The 17,233-nt window shown below is 53.3% G+C and overlaps 3 protein-coding genes across 3 annotated transcripts in view; 1 reads left to right on the top strand and 2 right to left on the bottom strand.

Annotated features, from left to right (window-relative positions):
• On the top strand, positions 1 to 2,600 carry ENH_00072530 (hypothetical protein; the record flags this gene model as incomplete). Its single annotated transcript, XM_013577583.1, has 8 exons — positions 1 to 97; positions 156 to 260; positions 437 to 926; positions 1,077 to 1,133; positions 1,324 to 1,442; positions 1,660 to 1,794; positions 2,024 to 2,086; positions 2,547 to 2,600. Coding segments are annotated over 8 exons (1,120 nt in total), but the record flags the coding sequence as incomplete, so codon positions are not given.
• Positions 2,601 to 5,826: 3,226 nt separating this feature from the next.
• ENH_00072520 (hypothetical protein, conserved) lies at positions 5,827 to 8,436 on the bottom strand (the record flags this gene model as incomplete). Its single annotated transcript, XM_013577582.1, has 1 exon — positions 5,827 to 8,436. The coding sequence occupies one exon, from the start codon at positions 8,434 to 8,436 to the stop codon at positions 5,827 to 5,829; it is 2,610 nt and encodes an 869-aa protein (XP_013433036.1).
• A 2,081-nt stretch (positions 8,437 to 10,517) lies between these two features.
• The window catches only part of ENH_00072510 (hypothetical protein, conserved), a gene marked incomplete at both ends in the record, with an annotated part of 8,708 nt that continues 1,992 nt past the window's right edge, over positions 10,518 to 17,233 (bottom strand). The window contains 6 exons of the mRNA XM_013577581.1: positions 10,518 to 13,841; positions 14,166 to 14,474; positions 14,711 to 16,066; positions 16,348 to 16,578; positions 16,674 to 16,735; positions 16,904 to 17,066. Of these exons, the coding sequence (XP_013433035.1) occupies positions 10,518 to 13,841; positions 14,166 to 14,474; positions 14,711 to 16,066; positions 16,348 to 16,578; positions 16,674 to 16,735; positions 16,904 to 17,066 (5,445 nt within the window). The remainder of the gene's footprint in view (positions 13,842 to 14,165; positions 14,475 to 14,710; positions 16,067 to 16,347; positions 16,579 to 16,673; positions 16,736 to 16,903; positions 17,067 to 17,233) is intronic.

The raw sequence follows: 17,233 nt of genomic DNA, 5'->3' as shown, positions 1-17,233 counted from the left end.
CCTCACTCCTGGGTCTGCGGTGGCAGTTAAAGAAGGGGGAATTCGAGCTGCTCGAATTTACCGAAATGTGGCTGAAGGCCAGAAAAGAGGCCCAGGAGTGAGGATTTGGAGTTTAGGGTTTAGGGTTTAGGGTTTAGGGTTTAGGGTTTGTGCAGAACCCTGGAAGACGGCGGTTTGAACTCGCGGCGGAGTTTGTGGGGTCAATTGAAGGAAAAACTCTTTTGTGTAATCGAGTGGCATTTTTCGATTTCAGAGAGAAGGTGAGGTGTACGTACACCCCAAACGCATGCATGCATGCATGCATGCATGCGTGCATGCATGCGTTGTTGAGGGTTTAGGGTTTGGAGTTTAGGGTTTGGAGTTTAGGGTTTAGGGTTTAGGGTTTTGGGGTAGTTTGGGTGCGAAGGCGTTGGGCGTTCTGCTGCTGCGTGTTCAGGGCGCGTTGGACTTGGTGTGCCAGGGGCAGCCGCAGCAGCAGCAGCAGCAGCAGCAGCAGCAGCAGCAGCAGCAGCAGCAGCGGGGGGATAGCCCTTTTGAGACGCTGCGGACGTTTCTGCGGCCCTCAGACTCTTCCGATGATTCTCTTTTCTTCAAAGTGACTTCTTTTAATGGAGTTTGTCCTTATTCGTTTTGTTCAAGACCTTCTTTGTCTCCCCTTTCAATTCCCCAGAATCTTTTGCTGCCAAGCAGCAGCAGCAGCAGCAGCAGCAGCAGCAGCGGCAGCAGCGGGGGTGGCGGTGGCGGCGGGAGAGAAGGCGAGGAGGAAGCAGCGCACAAGCAGCAGCAGCTGGAGCAGCAGCAGCAGCTGCTGCTGCTGCAGCAGCAGCAGCTGCTGCTGCAGCAGCAGCAGCAGCAGCAGCTGACTATCTCCTCCCCCATTCAAATGATGCCCGACCTGCCGCCGCCATACGGCGCAGCAGCGATTGGTGAGCTGCCCAGCAGCAGCAGCAGCAGCAGCAGCAGCAGCAGCAGCAGCAGCATTAGGTACTTCCACAGCGAGTCAGCGGCACTTGGATTTAGGGTTTAGGGTTTAGGGTTTAGGGTTTAGGGTTTAGGGGTCTTGTGCTTTTCCGAAGGGGCTGCATTCAAGCTAACTGTGACGGACCTGAACGGGACGAAGTCGCCTCGCACGGGTACGACGGAAACTGGGGTTTAGGGTTTAGGGTTTAGGGTTTAGGGTTTGGGGTTTGGGCTAAGGTTTAATGCCTGGGCTGTTTTTGCAGTGGCCAGAGGCTCTAGAGCTAGCGTTTAGGGTTTAGGATTTAGGGTTTAGGGTTTAGGGTTTAGGGTTTAGGGTTTAGGGTTTAGGGTTTGTGAGCGCAGGAGCCCAAATGCCTCAAAGCGCGCATGCGCCTCTTTCGCTTCCCTTTGAATTATTTGGTTTGGGACAAACAAATAATTATGTGGAAGAGTTTTTTGTCGGACTGCCGCTGGCCCAGTTGGTGAGGGTTTAGGGTTTAGGGTTTAGGGTTTAGGGTTTAGGGTTTGGGGTTTAGGGTTTGGGGGCTGAGTCCCGAGTTTGCGGGCTCTCGGGCTCCAGGGCTGTTGAGCGCGCGGTTTCCGCGCGAGTCGCTTTCTCCCAGGGCTTAGGGCCTAGGGCTTAGGGTTTAGGGTTTAGGGTTTAGGGTTTAGGGTTTAGGGTTTAGGGTTTGCGTGCAGACCGCGTTTAGCATGTGGGTTTCTCTAATTCCCAACTCCCAAGTAATTGTGATGCCTTACCCTTTGGAGCAGCCGGGGGGTTGGCAGCTCGAGCTGTCTGTACACCCCTCCCGGAGCTTCGTCAACATCCTCATTGTGGGCTTTCGAGGGTTTAGGGTTTAGGGTTTAGGGTTTAGGGTTTAGGGTTTGGGGTTTAGGGTTTGGGGTTTGGGGTTTGGGTGAGGGTGGGTTCGTGGCTCGCGGAGGTGTTTGGGACGTTTTTCATTGCGAGATTCAGGTTTTTGGATTTCTAGGGTTTAGGGTTTAGGGTTTAGGGTTTAGGGTTTAGGGTTTAGGGTTTGGAGATTAGGGTTGGTGTGCGCAGACGACGGTGATTTGCCTGCTGCTTGTGGCACTCATTATTTTTATTCTGGACAGACGCGAAAAGGTGAGAGTTCAAGGGTTTAGGGTTTAGGGTTTAGGGTTTAGAAATCTGGGACTTAAAATGATCTTTTTTCGCTTTTTCACAACTAGTTATAATACCATTTTAATTGTCTTTTTTTGGGGTTTTCAAATTTAAAAGGTTTGAAAATACCATTTTAATTCTTTTTTTATTTTTTGGCATTTTCATATTCAAATAAAATACTATTTTAATTCCTTTTCCATTTTTTGTTATTCCCAAATTTCGAAAATACCATTTTAATTATTTTTTTGTTTTTTGGGATTTTAAGATTCCAAAAATATCATTTGAACTCTTTTTTTATTTTTTGGGATTTGCACAATTGAATAAATCACCACTTTAATTCTTTTTTAAACTTTCAAGTTTGAAAAATGCCATTTTAATTCTTTTTTTCAAATTAAAAATTTCAGTTTAATTCTTTTTTTGTTTTTTTATTTTGCTGCTGCAGGCAGAAGACTCCGAAGAGCAGCGGGGATTTCGCAGCCACTTTATTGTGAGTTAAAAAAATGAAATTCTTTTTAAAAAAAGAAATTTCATTTAATTCTTTTATTAAAAAAGAATTAAATGAAATTCTTTTCATGAAAAAGGAATTTCATTTAATTCTTTTTATTAAAAAAGAATTAAATGAAATTCTTTTCATGAAAAAAGAATTCCATTTAATTCTTTTTTATTAAAAAAGAATTCCTTTCAATTCTTTTTGATTAAAGAAAAGAATGAAATGGAATTCTTTTATATCAAAGAGAACCGCATATAATGGAATTCTTTTTGGTAAAAGCATTTCATTAAATTAAATTCTTTTTGATGAAAAGAATTCCTCAAATGGAATTCTTTTTATCCAAAAAAAATCAATTTGATGGATTTCTTTTTGATGAAGTATTCATCAAATGGAGTTATTTTCGTCAAAAAGAATTGCATTAAATGGACTTTTTAAATCAAAAAGAATTCAATTAAATGGAATTCTTTTTATCAAAAAGAATTAAATTAAATTCTTTTATCAAAAAGAATTAAATTAAATTAAATTCTTAAAAAGGATTTCATTTAACGTTTCCGACTTTAGCAATTCGCAGTTTTGCCCCACTGACAAATAGATTCGAAAAAGAAGAAAATGGATTTTATTATTTTAGTTCATTTGAATTAATTAAATTGAATTAATTAATTGCAATTTATTAATTTCAAAAAAGAAAAAATCAATTCACAAAATTCATTATTTTCGATTTATTAAATCTCAAAAAACGAAAAAATGAATTTCTTTGAAAGTGAGAAAAATCAGAAAACGCCGATTTGTGCAGGCGGGCTAATTAATGGATTGATTCGAAAATATAAATAAATAAAAACAAATTAAGAAATAAAATAAATAAATAAATAAATAAATAAATAAATAATGAACAATTCAAAACAAGCATATCAAATAATTCTGCAACTGGAGATAAAACTGTTGCAGCAAAAGACGCAGAAGCTGCAGTCAAACTCCCCAGCATTTGAGCTCTCGCCAAACCCTAAACCCTAAACCCTAAACCCTAAACCCTAAACCCTAATTTTCTGCAGAAACTGCGCAGCTCGCTGTCTGTTGTGTCGGGTGTACGTACACCCCAAGCGCCCTGTTCTTTCCTAAGGCCGAAGTGAACATTTAAAATAAATGATTTTAAGAAGAATTAAAATGTAAAAAGAATTAAAAGGGGAATTTTACCTGATTCGAAACATATAAATTAAAAAGAAATGCAAAACATCCAGAAACAAAAATGCATTTCCATGGGAGGCCCCCTACTCGAAGGGGGCCCCTATTTAGGGGCCCCCCAATTAGGGGGCCCCAGTTGGGGGCCCCCTTTAGGGGCCCCCCATTTAGGGGCCCCCCAGGGTGCTTCCACTTTATGGGGCCTCAAGCGGAATTCCTACGCAGCAGCATCATAAGGGGGCCCCCCGGGGGCCCCACAGCGCAGTCGGGGGGCCCCCTAAGGGGGCCCCCTAACGGGCCCCCTGGGGGCCCCATAGGGAGATAAATGACAATTTCCACTACAGAAGACCCTGTAGGGGGCCCCCTAGGGGGGCCCATAGGGAGATAAATGACAATTTCCACTACAGAAGACCCTGTAGGGGGCCCCCTAGGGGGGCCCCCTGAACAGTTTGCCCCCTCTGGGGCCCCTGGGAGATTGGGGTGTTGTTGCTGCAGTGTACGTACACCTGGTGAGGGCGTGGGAGGCTGCTGCTGCATGCATTTATTTTGTCTTCGATTTATTTTTATTTGGATTTATTTTGACCTTTTGATCTCCCTGAAGTCCAGCAGCTCAAACGCATGCAATGCATGCATGCAAAGTTGCAAAAATTGCGTTCGTGCATGCATGCATGCATGCATGCATGCATGCATGCGCCCGCGTGGTGTACGTACACCGCATGCGCCCGTGGGGTGTACAGACACCTGCGGTGTCGAAGCGCGGGAATTTGCGAAAAGGAATTAAACATTTAATATTTTCTTCAGATTTTTCTGGAAGTAAATTTTAAATTTCTTTTAATTCTTTAATTGCCATTAAATGCAGATCTCTGCGGTGTATGTACACTGCGAAGCTCCAGCCATTGCCTGCGGGCACTTTTAAGAGCCTTGAAGTGGAATGTGCAAATAAATAGATAAGTCAATAAATAAATAAATTAAATAAATTAAACAAATGAATAAATGAATAAAATAAATAATATTGAAATATTTATGAAAATCTTGAAATCCACAGCAGTCTAAAATAAAAAAATATGACTTGAAGTATTTCTGTAAAATTGCGTTTACATATTCTTCAAAGAAATGTATTTTCGTATTTCCGATATGAACGTTAATATAGGAAAATATACGAAAAAGTATATCCTTACTTATTTGTACAAATATATATATATATATACATTCCATATATATATTATATATATATATACATTATATATATATACATTATATATATACATTATATATATATATGAGATAAGCATATGTATATGCATATATGTGCATGTATTGAAGTAAATATATATACCCATAAATATATAGATACACATTTGTTGTATTTATATAATGCATATGTATATATATATATACATATAAATATATACATATATATGAAGACATATATATATATATACATGCATACATATATATAAATATATATGCAAATGGGCCAGAATATATTTGAAATGGAAAATGAAATAAATGGCAATTAAGTGTACAGACAGAAAGCACAAAACATGGCTGCACGGGGAGGTGTACATACACTGTGGACTGATGCGTTTTAGCTTTTCTATTTTCAGAAATAAATTGAACTTCAACTTTTCAAGAAAGTGCATTTAATTTATAATTATAATTATAATTATAATTATAATTATAATTATAATTATAATTATAATTATAAATTATATTTTTTATAATTATGAATTGCGCCAAAGACGGCAGCAGAAACTTTGTTTTCCAGGGTGAGACCGGGGTGTACGTACACCTCAGCTGGACCTTCCTCCGTTGGATTCACAATTGCAAATATAAATAAATAAAATAAATAAATATATAAAATAATAAATAAAATAAATAAACAAAATAAATAAATATGAATAAATGCAAAAAAGACACAAGAAAAGAGGCCTATTCTTCTACTTAGAAGCATGCGCGCACTGCACAGCAGCAGCAGCAGCAGCAGCAGCAGCAGCGCAGCAGCAGCGCCGCCTTTGCACGTCTGCCGATGAAGTCGCGGCTGCTGCTGCTGCTGCTACTGCTGCTGTTCCTGCTGCTGCTGCGGCTGCTGCTGCTCCTGCGGCTGCGGCTGGTCCTGCTGCTGCACTTGCGGCAATTCCTGCTGCTGCGTTTGCTGCAGTTCCTGCTGCTGCTGCTGCTCGTCATCTTCCTGCTGCTGCGAATCGTACTGGTCCTGGTCCTGCTCTTCGTGCTGCATCTCTTCCTGCAGCAGCCGCTGCTGCTCCTGCTGCAGCATCTGCTGCTGCTCCTGCTGCAGCAGCTGCTGCTCCTCTCTGTGTTGGTCAGCGGCTGCCTCGAGCTGCAGCACGAGTTGCCTGAGGGCGTTTGCTGCTGCTGCTGCTTCGGGGAAGGTAGTTGCTGCTGCTGCTGCACTTTGTGCTGCTTCCATTTCGGCCTGCAGCAGCGGGGGGGCTGGAGAGAAGGAAAGACCTTCTCTGCGGATTCGGGTGAAGGTTTTGCTGCTGCTGCGGATGTCTTGCTGCAGCAGCTGCAGCCAGCTGCTGCCCAGCAGCTGCCGCTCTGCTTCTGCTGCTGCTGCTGCTGCTGCTGCCAGCTGCTCCTCTATTGCTGCTGCTGTTCGCTGCAGCTCTTCCAAATCCCTTTTTCTCCCCAGCTGCGCCATCAGCATTAGGGCCAAGTCCCGGCGGTTCTCTATCTCTTCCAGAGCAGCAAAGGCCTGCGAAACGCTGCTGTCCTGCTGCTGCTGCTGCTGCTGCTGCTGCTGCTGCTGCTGGTCTTCGTGCTGCTGCTGCTGGGTGCTGCTGTGCTGTTGCTGCGCGTCTCCGTGCTGCTGCTGCTGTCCTTCCTGCTGCTCCTGCTGCTCCTCCTGCTCCTCGTCCTCCTCCTTTAGCTGGGGGAGCCGCGGCGGCTGCTGCAGCAGCAGGCGGCGCCGCCGCAGCGCGCTGCTTCTGCTGCTGCTGCTGCTGCTGCTGCTGCTGCTGCTGCTGCTGTGGGCGGCGAGCGCGCGGTGCAGCCCCGCAACAAGTTCTTGAAAAACATCATTTGCTTCTTCAGCAAATGCAACAAAAGTCAAATGAACTTCTCGAAATTCCCTCCGCAGCACATGAGGTGCAGCAGCAACAACTGCCTGCAGCTCGCGGTGGCTCCGCCGCAGCAGCCCCGCAATTTCCCCGCGCTGCTGCTGCAGCTGCTGCGCTGCAGCAGCAGCGTTCTCCAGGGCCCCCAGCAGGGGGGCCCCCCCGGGGCCCCCGGGGCCCCCGGGGCCCCCGGGGGGCCCCCCGAAGGGGCCCCCCGGCAGCAAAGTGGCGAGCAGCCCGTCGTGGGCCCTGAAAAGGGTCTCAGTGGCATTTAAGAGTTGGTCGGCGTGGGCGAGGGCGGGGGGCCCCCTTGTTCTGAGAAAAGCGAAGTGTTGTTTGTAAAGAAAAAGCAAAACATCTTGGAACTTGAAAAAACGAATTAAAGACAAACGCGACTGAAGACTTTGCTGCAGCACTTGCGCGCGCAGCTGCTGCAGCGCGGGGCCCGCCAGGTGTACGTACACCCGGCCGGCCTGGCCCCACGCAGACACCGCGCGCTTCAAACGCGCAAAGTCGTAAAAGGCAGACCCCACAACTTTTTGCGCACTTTCTAGACTCAGGGGGGCCCCCTTTTGGAGGCTAAGATGGGCAGCAAGGGCCCTTCTTTTCATTTCTTTTTTGAAACTCTCCAGACTCTCCAAACTCCCCAAAACGCACTCCCCAAACTCCTCCCCCAACGCCCGAACCAGTGCCCTCTTCGCGCCCTCCGACAGGCCCCCCGGGGCCCCCGGGGGGCCCCCCTCCGGCCCGGGGGCCCCAGGGGGCCCCTCGGGGGCCCCCCCGGGGGCCCCCTCGGGGGCCCCCTCGGGGGCCCCCTCGGGGGCCCCCTCGGGCGCCGGGGTCCCCGGGGGCCCCTCGGGCGCTCCCTCGGGGGCCCCCTCGGGGTCCCCCCGCGGCCCCGGGGGGCCCTCCGGAGCCCCCGGCAGGGGGCCCCCCGGGGGGCCCCCCGGGGGGCCCCCCGGGGGCCCCCCCGGGGGCCCCTGGGGCTCGTCGTTGATAATTTCTGCTGCTTTTGCGTGTGCAGCAGCAGCAGCAATTGCGCGGAGGCGGGCCAAAGCCTTGAGAGTTTCCTCAGCGTAGAGAGTCAAGTTTGCAATGAGTCGGGGTTTGTTTAGAACTGGAGCTTTTTTTAATTCTCGACGAATTGAAGAAGCATTTAAAACTTGAGCAGCAATTCTCATGACGAGGTCCATGGATTCGGGTGTACGTACAGCCTCGGCGAGGCGGGTGGCGTCGGGGAGGGCCAGTTTGAGCTGCTTGAGGAGGGCGTTGACTTGCTGCAGTTCTGCTGCAGTGGGCTGCTGCAGCAGCAGCAGCAGCTGCTGCTGCTGCTGCTGCTGCTGCGCGCGCGCGCGCGCCAGCTGCGCCTGCAGCCGCAGCAACGACCCCACCACCAGCAACACAAACACCCCCAGCCCCAGCAGCAGCCGCCGGCCCTGCGCTTTGCTGCTGCTGCGCTGCTGCAGCACCAAAGCCTCTGTCTTTGCTGCCCATTTCGTCAGAGTCGTCGAACCCCCCAATATCTCCTCCAACTCTCCAGTGCAGCCCCCGCAGTCCTCCTCTTCCGACCCCCACGAGCGCTGCATCTCAGCTGTACGTACACCCCAGCTGTGCGTACACCGCAAGAGCTGTATGTACACCTCAGCTGTACGTACACCCCAGCTGTGCGTACACCGCAAGAGCTGTATGTACACCCCGGCTGTATGTACACTACGAGCTGTATGTACACCGCAAGAGCTGTATGTACACCCCAGCTGTATGTACACTGCGAGCTGTATGTACACCGCAAGAGCTTATGTACACTGTGAGCTGTATGTACACCGCGAGAGCTGTATGTACACTGCGAGCTGTATGTACACCGCAAGAGCTGGACGTACACCCCAGCTGTACGTACACCGCGAGCTGTATGTACACTGCGAGCTGTATGTACACTGCGAGAGCTGTATGTACACCGCAAGAGCTGTATGTACACTGCGAGCTGCAGGGCTTTTGCGGGGAAGAACAGAAAAGGAAATTTGAAATAAAAAAAAGAAAAAATTCGACGCGGGCTCGGAGAGAGAAAGCGAATTCAGGTGTATGCGCAGCTGCGACGTCACTTGTGCAAAACGCGGAAAGTCCGCGAAATTAATGCGCGCGTTTGAAAGCTTTGAAATTAAAATGAATTAATTAGAATTAAAAAAGAAAAGGAAAAAATAAGTTAATTAGAATTAAAAAAGAAAAGGAAAAGTTCGCTGAGGCGGAAAGCCCAACTTGTGCTCACAATCGAAAACCTGAACCATTCCGGAAGCCACTGGAACTCGCCCCCGGGAAAAGCTCTTTGCGCGTCTTTGGACCACTTTGAAGCTTTAAAAGGCAAACTTTCCTTTTTAAAAATGAAAATAACAAAAAGAAGTCCAATTCAACTCCAAATCGGCCAGTTTGCTGCTGCTTTCGCCGCGGAAACACCCGCAGCAAAGCCTGCACGGGCTGCAGCGGATCGACTGGTCTGCTGCACCTTTCCGCAGCTCCCACCCGCGGAAAGCGCCGCAATTTGCATTTCTTTTTCTAAAATAAATTCAAATTAAAGTTTCTGAAGTTCAATTTCGCAGCTTTCCGCGTTTTTGGACTTGCCCGCGGCGCCGCGCACTGAGCTGTACGTACACCCCGGAAGCTGCAGACCCCGGGGGTCCCGGACTGTCTTCCAGTGGCTTTTGAACGCGCGAATCAGTTTTATTTAATTTGCACTTCATTATTAATTAAATTAAAGTGTTTAAAGTGCCATTTTTGCAAAATAAACGGCCGAGGCCCCCCAGCTCGCTGCTTGTCTGGGGGGTGGAGCGGGAGGCGAGGCTCTTTTGCATTTGCCAGCTTTTGGGGAAAATGCATTTAAATGGACTTCTTTCTTGAGGGGTAATTCTCCGAAAAGAAGCAGAAAGGCCTCAAAGAGTGGCATTTGTTGTTTGCCATAATGCCATTCATTGTAACTGCCAGACTGGCATTTGTTACACTTGCCATAATGCCATTTTGCGGCTAAGTCCGCACTCTGTGCAGTGCAGGCCACTGCATGCATGCATTTAAAAGATTTAATAAATGCATGCACTGCATGCATGCATGCATTTAAAAGATTTAATAAATGCATGCCACTGCATGCATGCATGCATTTAAAAGATTTAATAAATGCATGCACTGCATGCATGCATTTAAAAGATTTAAAAGCACCTCGTGCATGCGTTTTCCGCGGTGTATGTACACCTGGAGGGCCCCACTGCTGAAAGACAGCAGCAGCAAAAAGCCCCATTTCTTTGCATGCGTTTTGGCAGCAGCAAAAAGCCCCATTTGTTTGCATGCGTTTTGGAGCAAAAAGGCTTTAAATGGACTTTTTGGAATTTGCAAAAAGCAAAAAACAAACTTGGAGAAATAAAAAAAGAAAACAAAAAGGACAAATGCATTTAAAAAACAAAACTAGTTGCCAATACAAAATAAATATTTGCGAAAGCAGCACGGCCGCGAGAGCTGCAGCAGCAGCAGCAGCTGCTGCTGCTGCAGTGCGTCGGCGCAGCAGCAGCAGCTGCAGCAGCAGCTGCCACCGCTGCCGCTGCACTGCATGACCTCAGCAGCAGCAGCAGCAGCAGCAGCTGCTGCTGCTGCTGCTGTGTGTCTTTGGGTTGTAGAGCGCAGTCGCTGGGAGCTACTGCTGCTGCGCTGCAGCAGCAGGCTCTGCTGCAGCAGCAGCAGCAGCAGCAGCAGCAGGGGGGCCCCCCTGGGGGCCCCTGGCGCCTCCGAAGAACCAGCCGAAGAGGGCCCTGGAAAGGTCTTTTGCTGCTCCCCAGAGTCCGAGGTGGGAAGCAGCAGCAGCAAAGAAGTTGGCAGCAGCTTTGCTGCTGCAGATCTGCTGCAGCAGCAAAAAGAGATTTGCTTCGATGAAGAGAGCCAAACGGCCCAAGGCGTCTGTCTGCAGCAGCGCGAGCAGCGCAGCACCCAGCTGCTGCTGCTGCTCGTGCAGCAAATCTGCTGCTGCGTCCAGCAGCAAATGGAGACCCCCGCAGAGAACTTCGGAGACTCTGTAGACTTTAAAAGCTGCTTGCAGAGTCTCCAGCAGCTGCTGCAGTCTCCGCGTTATGCTGCGCTGCACCTTCCGCTGAAACTGCTGCTGCAGCAGCAGCTGCTGCAGCCGGCTGGCCACGGCCAGCGCGAGCCCGCGCAGCAGCAGCCGCAGGCCCAGCAGCCCGCTGCTGCCGCTGCTGCTGCTGCTGCTGCTGCTGCTGCTGCTGCTGCTGCGCTTCAGAGACACCTCCAGCTCCGCTGCTGCAGCAGCAACGAAGAAGTGCAGCTGCCGCGCCAGCAGCAGCAGCTGCGTCCGCAGCAGCGCAGCAGGCAGCAGCCGGCCCGCACTCAGCAAAGCTGGCAGCAAAATGCTGTCCAGAGATCTTATGCAAACTTTTGCTGCTGCTTCTTTCACAGACCCCACAACTGTCTTTTGCACTCGAAGAGCAGCAGCAAGAGACAGCCAGAGGCCCCCCAGCTGCTGCGCCGGGAGGGCCCCCACGGCCCGCGGCAGCTCCGACAGCAGCGGCAGCAGCAGCGACTGCAGCAGCTCTCCCGCCGCGCCCCCTCCTGCTGCGCTGCTGCTGCTGCTGCTGCTGCTGCTGCTGCTGCTGCTGCTGCGGGACAGCTGCAGCAGCGACCAGTGCCGGGACACCAGCGCCTTCCGCCCGAAAGAACGAACTGCCGCGCCCCTGCCAGCCACGCCTGCTGCTGCTGCTGCTGCTGCTGCTGCTGCTGCTGCTGGAGCTGCTGCTGCTGCTGCTGCGTCCTGCGGGCGGTGTTCGGCGGCGGTCTGCACGAGGCTGGGTTTCGCCTGCGGCTGCCTGCTCCTCTGCTGCTGCTGCTGCTGCTGCTGCGGCTTCGCGCGCTGCTGCTGCCGCTGCCGCTGCTGCTGCTGCTGCTGCTGCTGCTGCTGCTGCTGCAGCTTGCGCTTGAGCTCGATTTGCATGCGGAGGTCCCTGCGCTGCTCCTTGAGGCTGCGGCGGCCCGAACGCGTCAAGTCCTTAGCAGCAGCAAGAACGAACTTGACAGCATGGTGCAGCAGCAGCTGCAGCGCGCGTGCTGCTTGCTGCTGCCAGCTGCTGAGCTGCGGCTGCAGCCGCTGCAGCTTGTCCCGCAGCAGCTGCAGCACGTCTGCGAAGCCCTGCTGCAGCCGCTGGTACTCGGGGGGGGGGGCCCCCGGCAGGGGGGCCCCCCTGCTGCTGCTGCTGCCCCAGAACTGCCGGCCCAGGAACTCCAGGGCCCCCGCCTTCAGGGCCCCGCTCGGCTGCTGCTGCAGACTCTTCGACTTTACTATTTCTTCATAACTCATTGCCAATAATCCCTGCTGCTGCTGCCCCAGCCGGCTCCACAGGACCCTCGAGGAGTGCTGCTGCAGCAGCCGCTTCAGCAGCGCCAGCAGGGGCCGGGGGGCCCCCACCAGCGTGCATGCGTTGGTCTCTTTTAAGTTGTTTGCTGCTATCATGTAGTCTGCGTATCTGCACATGGTGTAGTAGACGCGGTTTGCTGCTGCAGCAAGGTCTTGGTCTTGTTTTGCTGCTGCTGCTGCTTCTGCTGCTGCTTTGGCTGCGGGGGTGGCTGCGGCGTCTGCTGCTGCTGCTGCTGCTGCTGCTGCGTCCGCCAGCTGCACGGCCGCCTCGTGCAGCGCAGCAGCAAGAGGGTTCAGCGGCAGCGGGAACAGCGCGGGCTCCTGCTGCTGCAGCAGCTGCATGCGCAGCAAACGTGACCACTGGTCCTGCACAATGCTGCTGCTCAGCTGCCGGCTCATAAACCCCACAAAGAACTGCAGCAAGTTGCTGCTGCTGCGGCCGCCTTTGCTGCACTCGCAGCGCTCCGCCAGGGGCTCTTCGGTTTGCTGCAGCAGCAAACAGAACTCCGAGGGCCCCTCGGGGGCCCCCCCGCCGGGGGCCCCCTCCCCGGGGGGCCCCCCGGGGGGCCCCCCGGGGGGCCCCCCAGGGGGGCCCCCCAAAGGCAAAGTGGCCAAAATCCGCTGCTTCACTTCTTCAAGTTCTTTGCAAGACCTCGCAAGAACTGGGTCTGCTGCTGCTGCTGCTGCGAAGCTGCTGCAGTCTGCTGCTCGAATGGCGGTGCAGAGGGGGTAGTGGGCGAAGGAGGGCGGCGGCAGCTGCTGCTGCTGCTGCTGCTGCTGCTGCTGCTGCTGCAGCAGCAAACGGTAGACTATGGAGTCCACCAAAGTCCTGAAAAGCTGCACATCTTCCGTGGGCTTTCCCAAAGTCTTGAGGGCCCTTGTCTCAGCACTTGCGGGGATCATGCTGCAGACAAGAGTGAAGAGCCGCTGCAGCAGCAGCACAGTAGCTTCGGGGCTTTGCTGCTGCTGCTGCTGCTGCTGCTGCTGCACCAGGCTCAGCCAGCTCTCGAAGCCGAAGCGCTGCGGCCGCCGCGTCAGCACGGCCTTCACCTCGGGGTCTTCCAGCTGCTGCGCAAAGGCAGCAGCAGCAGCAGCTTGCTGCAGCAGTTTGCAAAATGCTGCAGTGTGCTGCTGGCTGCGGAAGAACTGCTGCACCTGCTGCTCCTGCTGCTCCAGCTGCTCCAGCAGCGCCTGCTGCTCGCCCTGCTGCAGCTGCTGCTGCGCCGGCGGCGGCCCCGGCTGCTGCTGCTGCTGCAGCAGCTGCTGCTGCAGCTGCTGCTGCTGCTGCTGCAGCTGCTCCAGGCACTGCTGCATCAGCTGCCACCACAGCGCCAACGCCTCAGGGGCCCCCATTTCCACAAAGCCCCGCCGCCGCACTTGCTGCTGCAGCACGTGCAGCACAGCATCCACTGCAGCACGAGAAGCAGCAGCAAGGCCGCCACCTACTGCAGCAGGAAGGGCCCCAAACAGCTGCTGCAGCTCCTCCTCCAGGGGCCCCCAAATGCTCTCCGGTACCCAAAAGCGCCCAGAGGGGCCCCCGCTCAGCAGCGGAGAAGCAGCAAAAGAAGGAACTGCGCTTAGCGTGCTGCTCAAGTCGCCCTGCAGCAGCAGCAGCAGCAGCAGCAGCAGCAGCAGCAGCAGCGGCAGCACAAGAGGCAATGCATGAAACAGAAGTCAAAGGTAGAGCGGAGGGAGCGGCAAAGGTGGAAACACTAATCATGCCTCGCAGCAGCAGCAGCAGCAGCAGCCAGACAGCAGCAGCAGCAAGCAGCAGCAGCAGCAGCAGCCTCTAAACAGCAGCAGCAGATGCAGCAGCAGGAAGACTGCAGCAACCTCGGGGCATCCGCCGCGTGTTTTGCCGCTGCAGCTCGCCGCAACTGGACTCGAGGGTTTAGGGTTTAGGGTTTAGGGTTTAGGGTTTACCTCGAGGAGGCCGTAGACCTCTTGAATGGACCAGAAAGCAATGAAGGCATTCCAAGTGGCGGTTTGGAGGGTTTGTCTGTGGCTGAGGGCACTTGCTGCTGCTGCTGCTGCTGCTGCAGGCAGGTGCAGCAGCAGCAGCGAAAGGTCTTTTTCTTTTTCCGCAAAAGCAGCAACAAGAGACAAAATGGACTCTGTGGAAACAGCAGCAGATTCGAAAGCAGCAAAAGCTGCATGCGCCCACCCCACACACTTCGCGTAGTGCAGCCCCGTCTTGAAGGCAATGAGGCTTTCTTCGAAGGTCACGGGCACCTGCAGCAGCAGCAGCAGCAGCAGCAGCAGCAGCAGCAGCAGCAGCGGCAGCGGCAGCGCAGCAGCACAGGAAGCGGGAGTGTATGCGTGGGCGGAGGAGGAGCAGCAGCTGGCGCTGCAGCAAAGCTGCGCAGCCGCAAAAAACGCTACCCCTGCCAACTGCTGCTGCTGCTGCTGCTGCTGCTGCTGCTGCTGCTGCTGCTGCTGCTGCTGCTGCTGCTGCTGCTGCTGCTTACGTCTGGGAGGGCGTTTCCCGGGGCCTCCTGGCCTGAGACAGCAGCAAAGTCTTCTGCTGCCAGCAGCTCAGCAACAAGCTCTGGCCTGCTGCTGAGCTGCAGCAGCACCATGAGAGAAAGATAAGCATGATTCCACAAGACAACGAGGTGGGGGCAGAAGCCCCTGCTGCTGCTGCTGCTGCTGCTGCTGCTGCTGCTGCAGCTGCAGCGGTTGCGGATGGCCGCGTCGCGCGCATGCAGCCGGAAGCCCGCAGCAGCAGCAAGCGGGTTGCTGCGGCGCATCTTAGCAGCAAAAAAGAGATGAGCAGCAGCTGCATGCAGCCCCACAGGAAGCCCCAAAAAGGCCCTCAAGTGCATGCTTTTTTCGGGAGTTAAGAGATCTTCGTAAAGCATTTCTGCTGCTGCTTCTGCTGCCTCGAAGTGCTGCTGCTCTGCTGCTGCTGCTCCCGCAGCAGCGTCTTCCGCGGCGCCGCGCTCCGCAGCAGCAGCAGCAGCAGCAGCAGCAGGCGCAGCAGCAGCAGCAGGGGGCGGCGGGAGCCTGAGGAGGACGTCGTAGCCCGCGTCCCTGAGGCTGCTGCTGAGGTCTGCTGCAGCAGCAGCAGCAGCAGCAGCAGCAGGGGGCTGGTGAGCAGCAAGAATGTCCTGAATGAGGAGGAAAATGTACTTCATGGCCTGGAACTTTTGCTGCGGAGAGACTGCAGCACCTGCTGCTTCCTGCTGCAGCAGCTGGCGGTACTTGCTGAGCTGCAGCGACACAGAAGCCTCCAAACCCCCCAGCAGCAGCAAATTGTGTCTCTTGTTTGGATCTCTTTGGAAAGCCTCAAGGGCCCCCAAGTCCCCAACTGCAACAATACCATTACTTTCTGTTTCTTCCACTTTCCATATTTTGAACAAAAACGGGGACTCCATGCGCTTCGGACACAGCGCCGCCCCCAGCTGCTGCTGCTGCTGCTGCTGCTGCTGCTGCTGCTGCAGCAGCAGCGAGCCCCACAGCCCGTAGCGCTGCTCGCACACCTCCAGCTTCTCCTCCGGCGAACAGAGGGCCTCGAGGGCCTCGCCGCTGGCCCTCCAGGGGGCCCCCCCGGGGCCGCGCTGCTGCTGCTGCTGCTGCTGCTGCTGCTGCTGCTGCTGCTGCTGCTGCTGCGCGTCCCAGGCCGTGTAAGCTGCTGCCAAAGCCTCCGCAAAGGCCGGCAGCAGGGGCCCCAGTGCTGCTTTCAAAGACTTGAACTTTGGGAAGTTTAAAAACAAATTAATCCGCAAAATCCAGGACTTGTCAGTGGTCTTGGGGGCCCCCTTGAAGAAGCTGAGCCGCAGCGAAGTTTGCTGCTGCTGCGCGCGCTTTGCTGCTTGCTGCTGCTGCAGCAGCGCAGCAGCAAACAGCGCGCGCTCTCTGCGGAAGGCCGCGGCCAGGAAGCTGCGGGCCAAAAGGTAGTTTATCAGAATGAAGCGGAGAGCAGCAAGAGAAGCAGCAACGGAGTTCGAATTTAATTTTAAATTTAAATTTGAATTTAAATTTAAATTTAAATTTAAATTTAAATTTAAATTTAAATTCAAATTCGAATTCGCTTCCGCTTCCACTGACACCGCGCGGCCCATCGCTCGCACTGCGCTCAACTCCAAAGCAGCCTGACACGCACACACACAACGCTCCTCCTTCTGCTGCTGCTGCTGCTGCTGCTGCTGCTGCTGCTGCTGCTGCTGCTGCTGCTGCTGCTGCTGCTGCTGGTGATGGTGATGGTGCTAGGGATACTTGTGCTGCTGCTGGGCATACTGCGGCTGCGGCTGCTGCTGCTGCTGCTGCTGCTGCTGCTGCTGCTGCTGTTGCTGCTAACTTTGCCAGGCTCCGCATCAGCTTTGCCTCCCCCAAACTGCAAACCCTAAACCCTAAACCCTAAACCCTAAACCCTACCTCTTTTCTGTCTTTCTCTGGCATGCGGGGGCTGGGGAGATCAAGTGCACGCACTTCCAAAACCACTTTTTCGGTTTTTCCCTCATCAAACCACCAAAGAGTCAAAAGTTCTTTTTCTGAAATAAAAACATTTTCAAACAATTCCCAGTGCTTTTGCAGCAGCCTAGGGTTTAGGGTTTAGGGTTTAGGGTTTAGTTAACTTATGTAGACTTAAAATTCACCCGGGGGACACGCCAAACCCCAAACCCTAAACCCTAAACCCTAAAGTGTGGTTTAGCGCTGACCTTCTGTCTTTTGGTACTCGACTTTTCTGTAGCAGGTGCTGCTGCTTCCGTAGGCATTCGGGTTGAGCCAGGCGACGAACTTTTTGCTGCTGCTGCTGCTGCTGCTGCTGCTGCAGGGCGCATGCAGCTGCAGCGGGATAGCAGCAATTTGCTGCTGGCTGCTCTGCAGGTCAAAAGCAAAAGTGGGGCTGGCGCGGCTGCCCTTAGGGTACACCGTGAGAAGGGGCCCCCCCTCGGGGGGCCCCCCTGGGGGCCCCCCGGGGGCCCCCTCGGGGCCCCCCCCGGGGGCCCCCCCCGGGGGGCCCCCCGCCTGGGGGCCCCCCGGGGGGG

Source organism: Eimeria necatrix, genomic scaffold, assembly GCF_000499385.1.
Source record: "Eimeria necatrix Houghton genomic scaffold, Enh_scaff713, whole genome shotgun sequence".
Taxonomy (NCBI): Eukaryota; Apicomplexa; class Conoidasida; order Eucoccidiorida; family Eimeriidae; genus Eimeria; species Eimeria necatrix.
The sequence above is the reverse complement of the archived record's forward strand: the minus strand, read 5'-3'. Positions and strand labels throughout refer to the sequence as shown.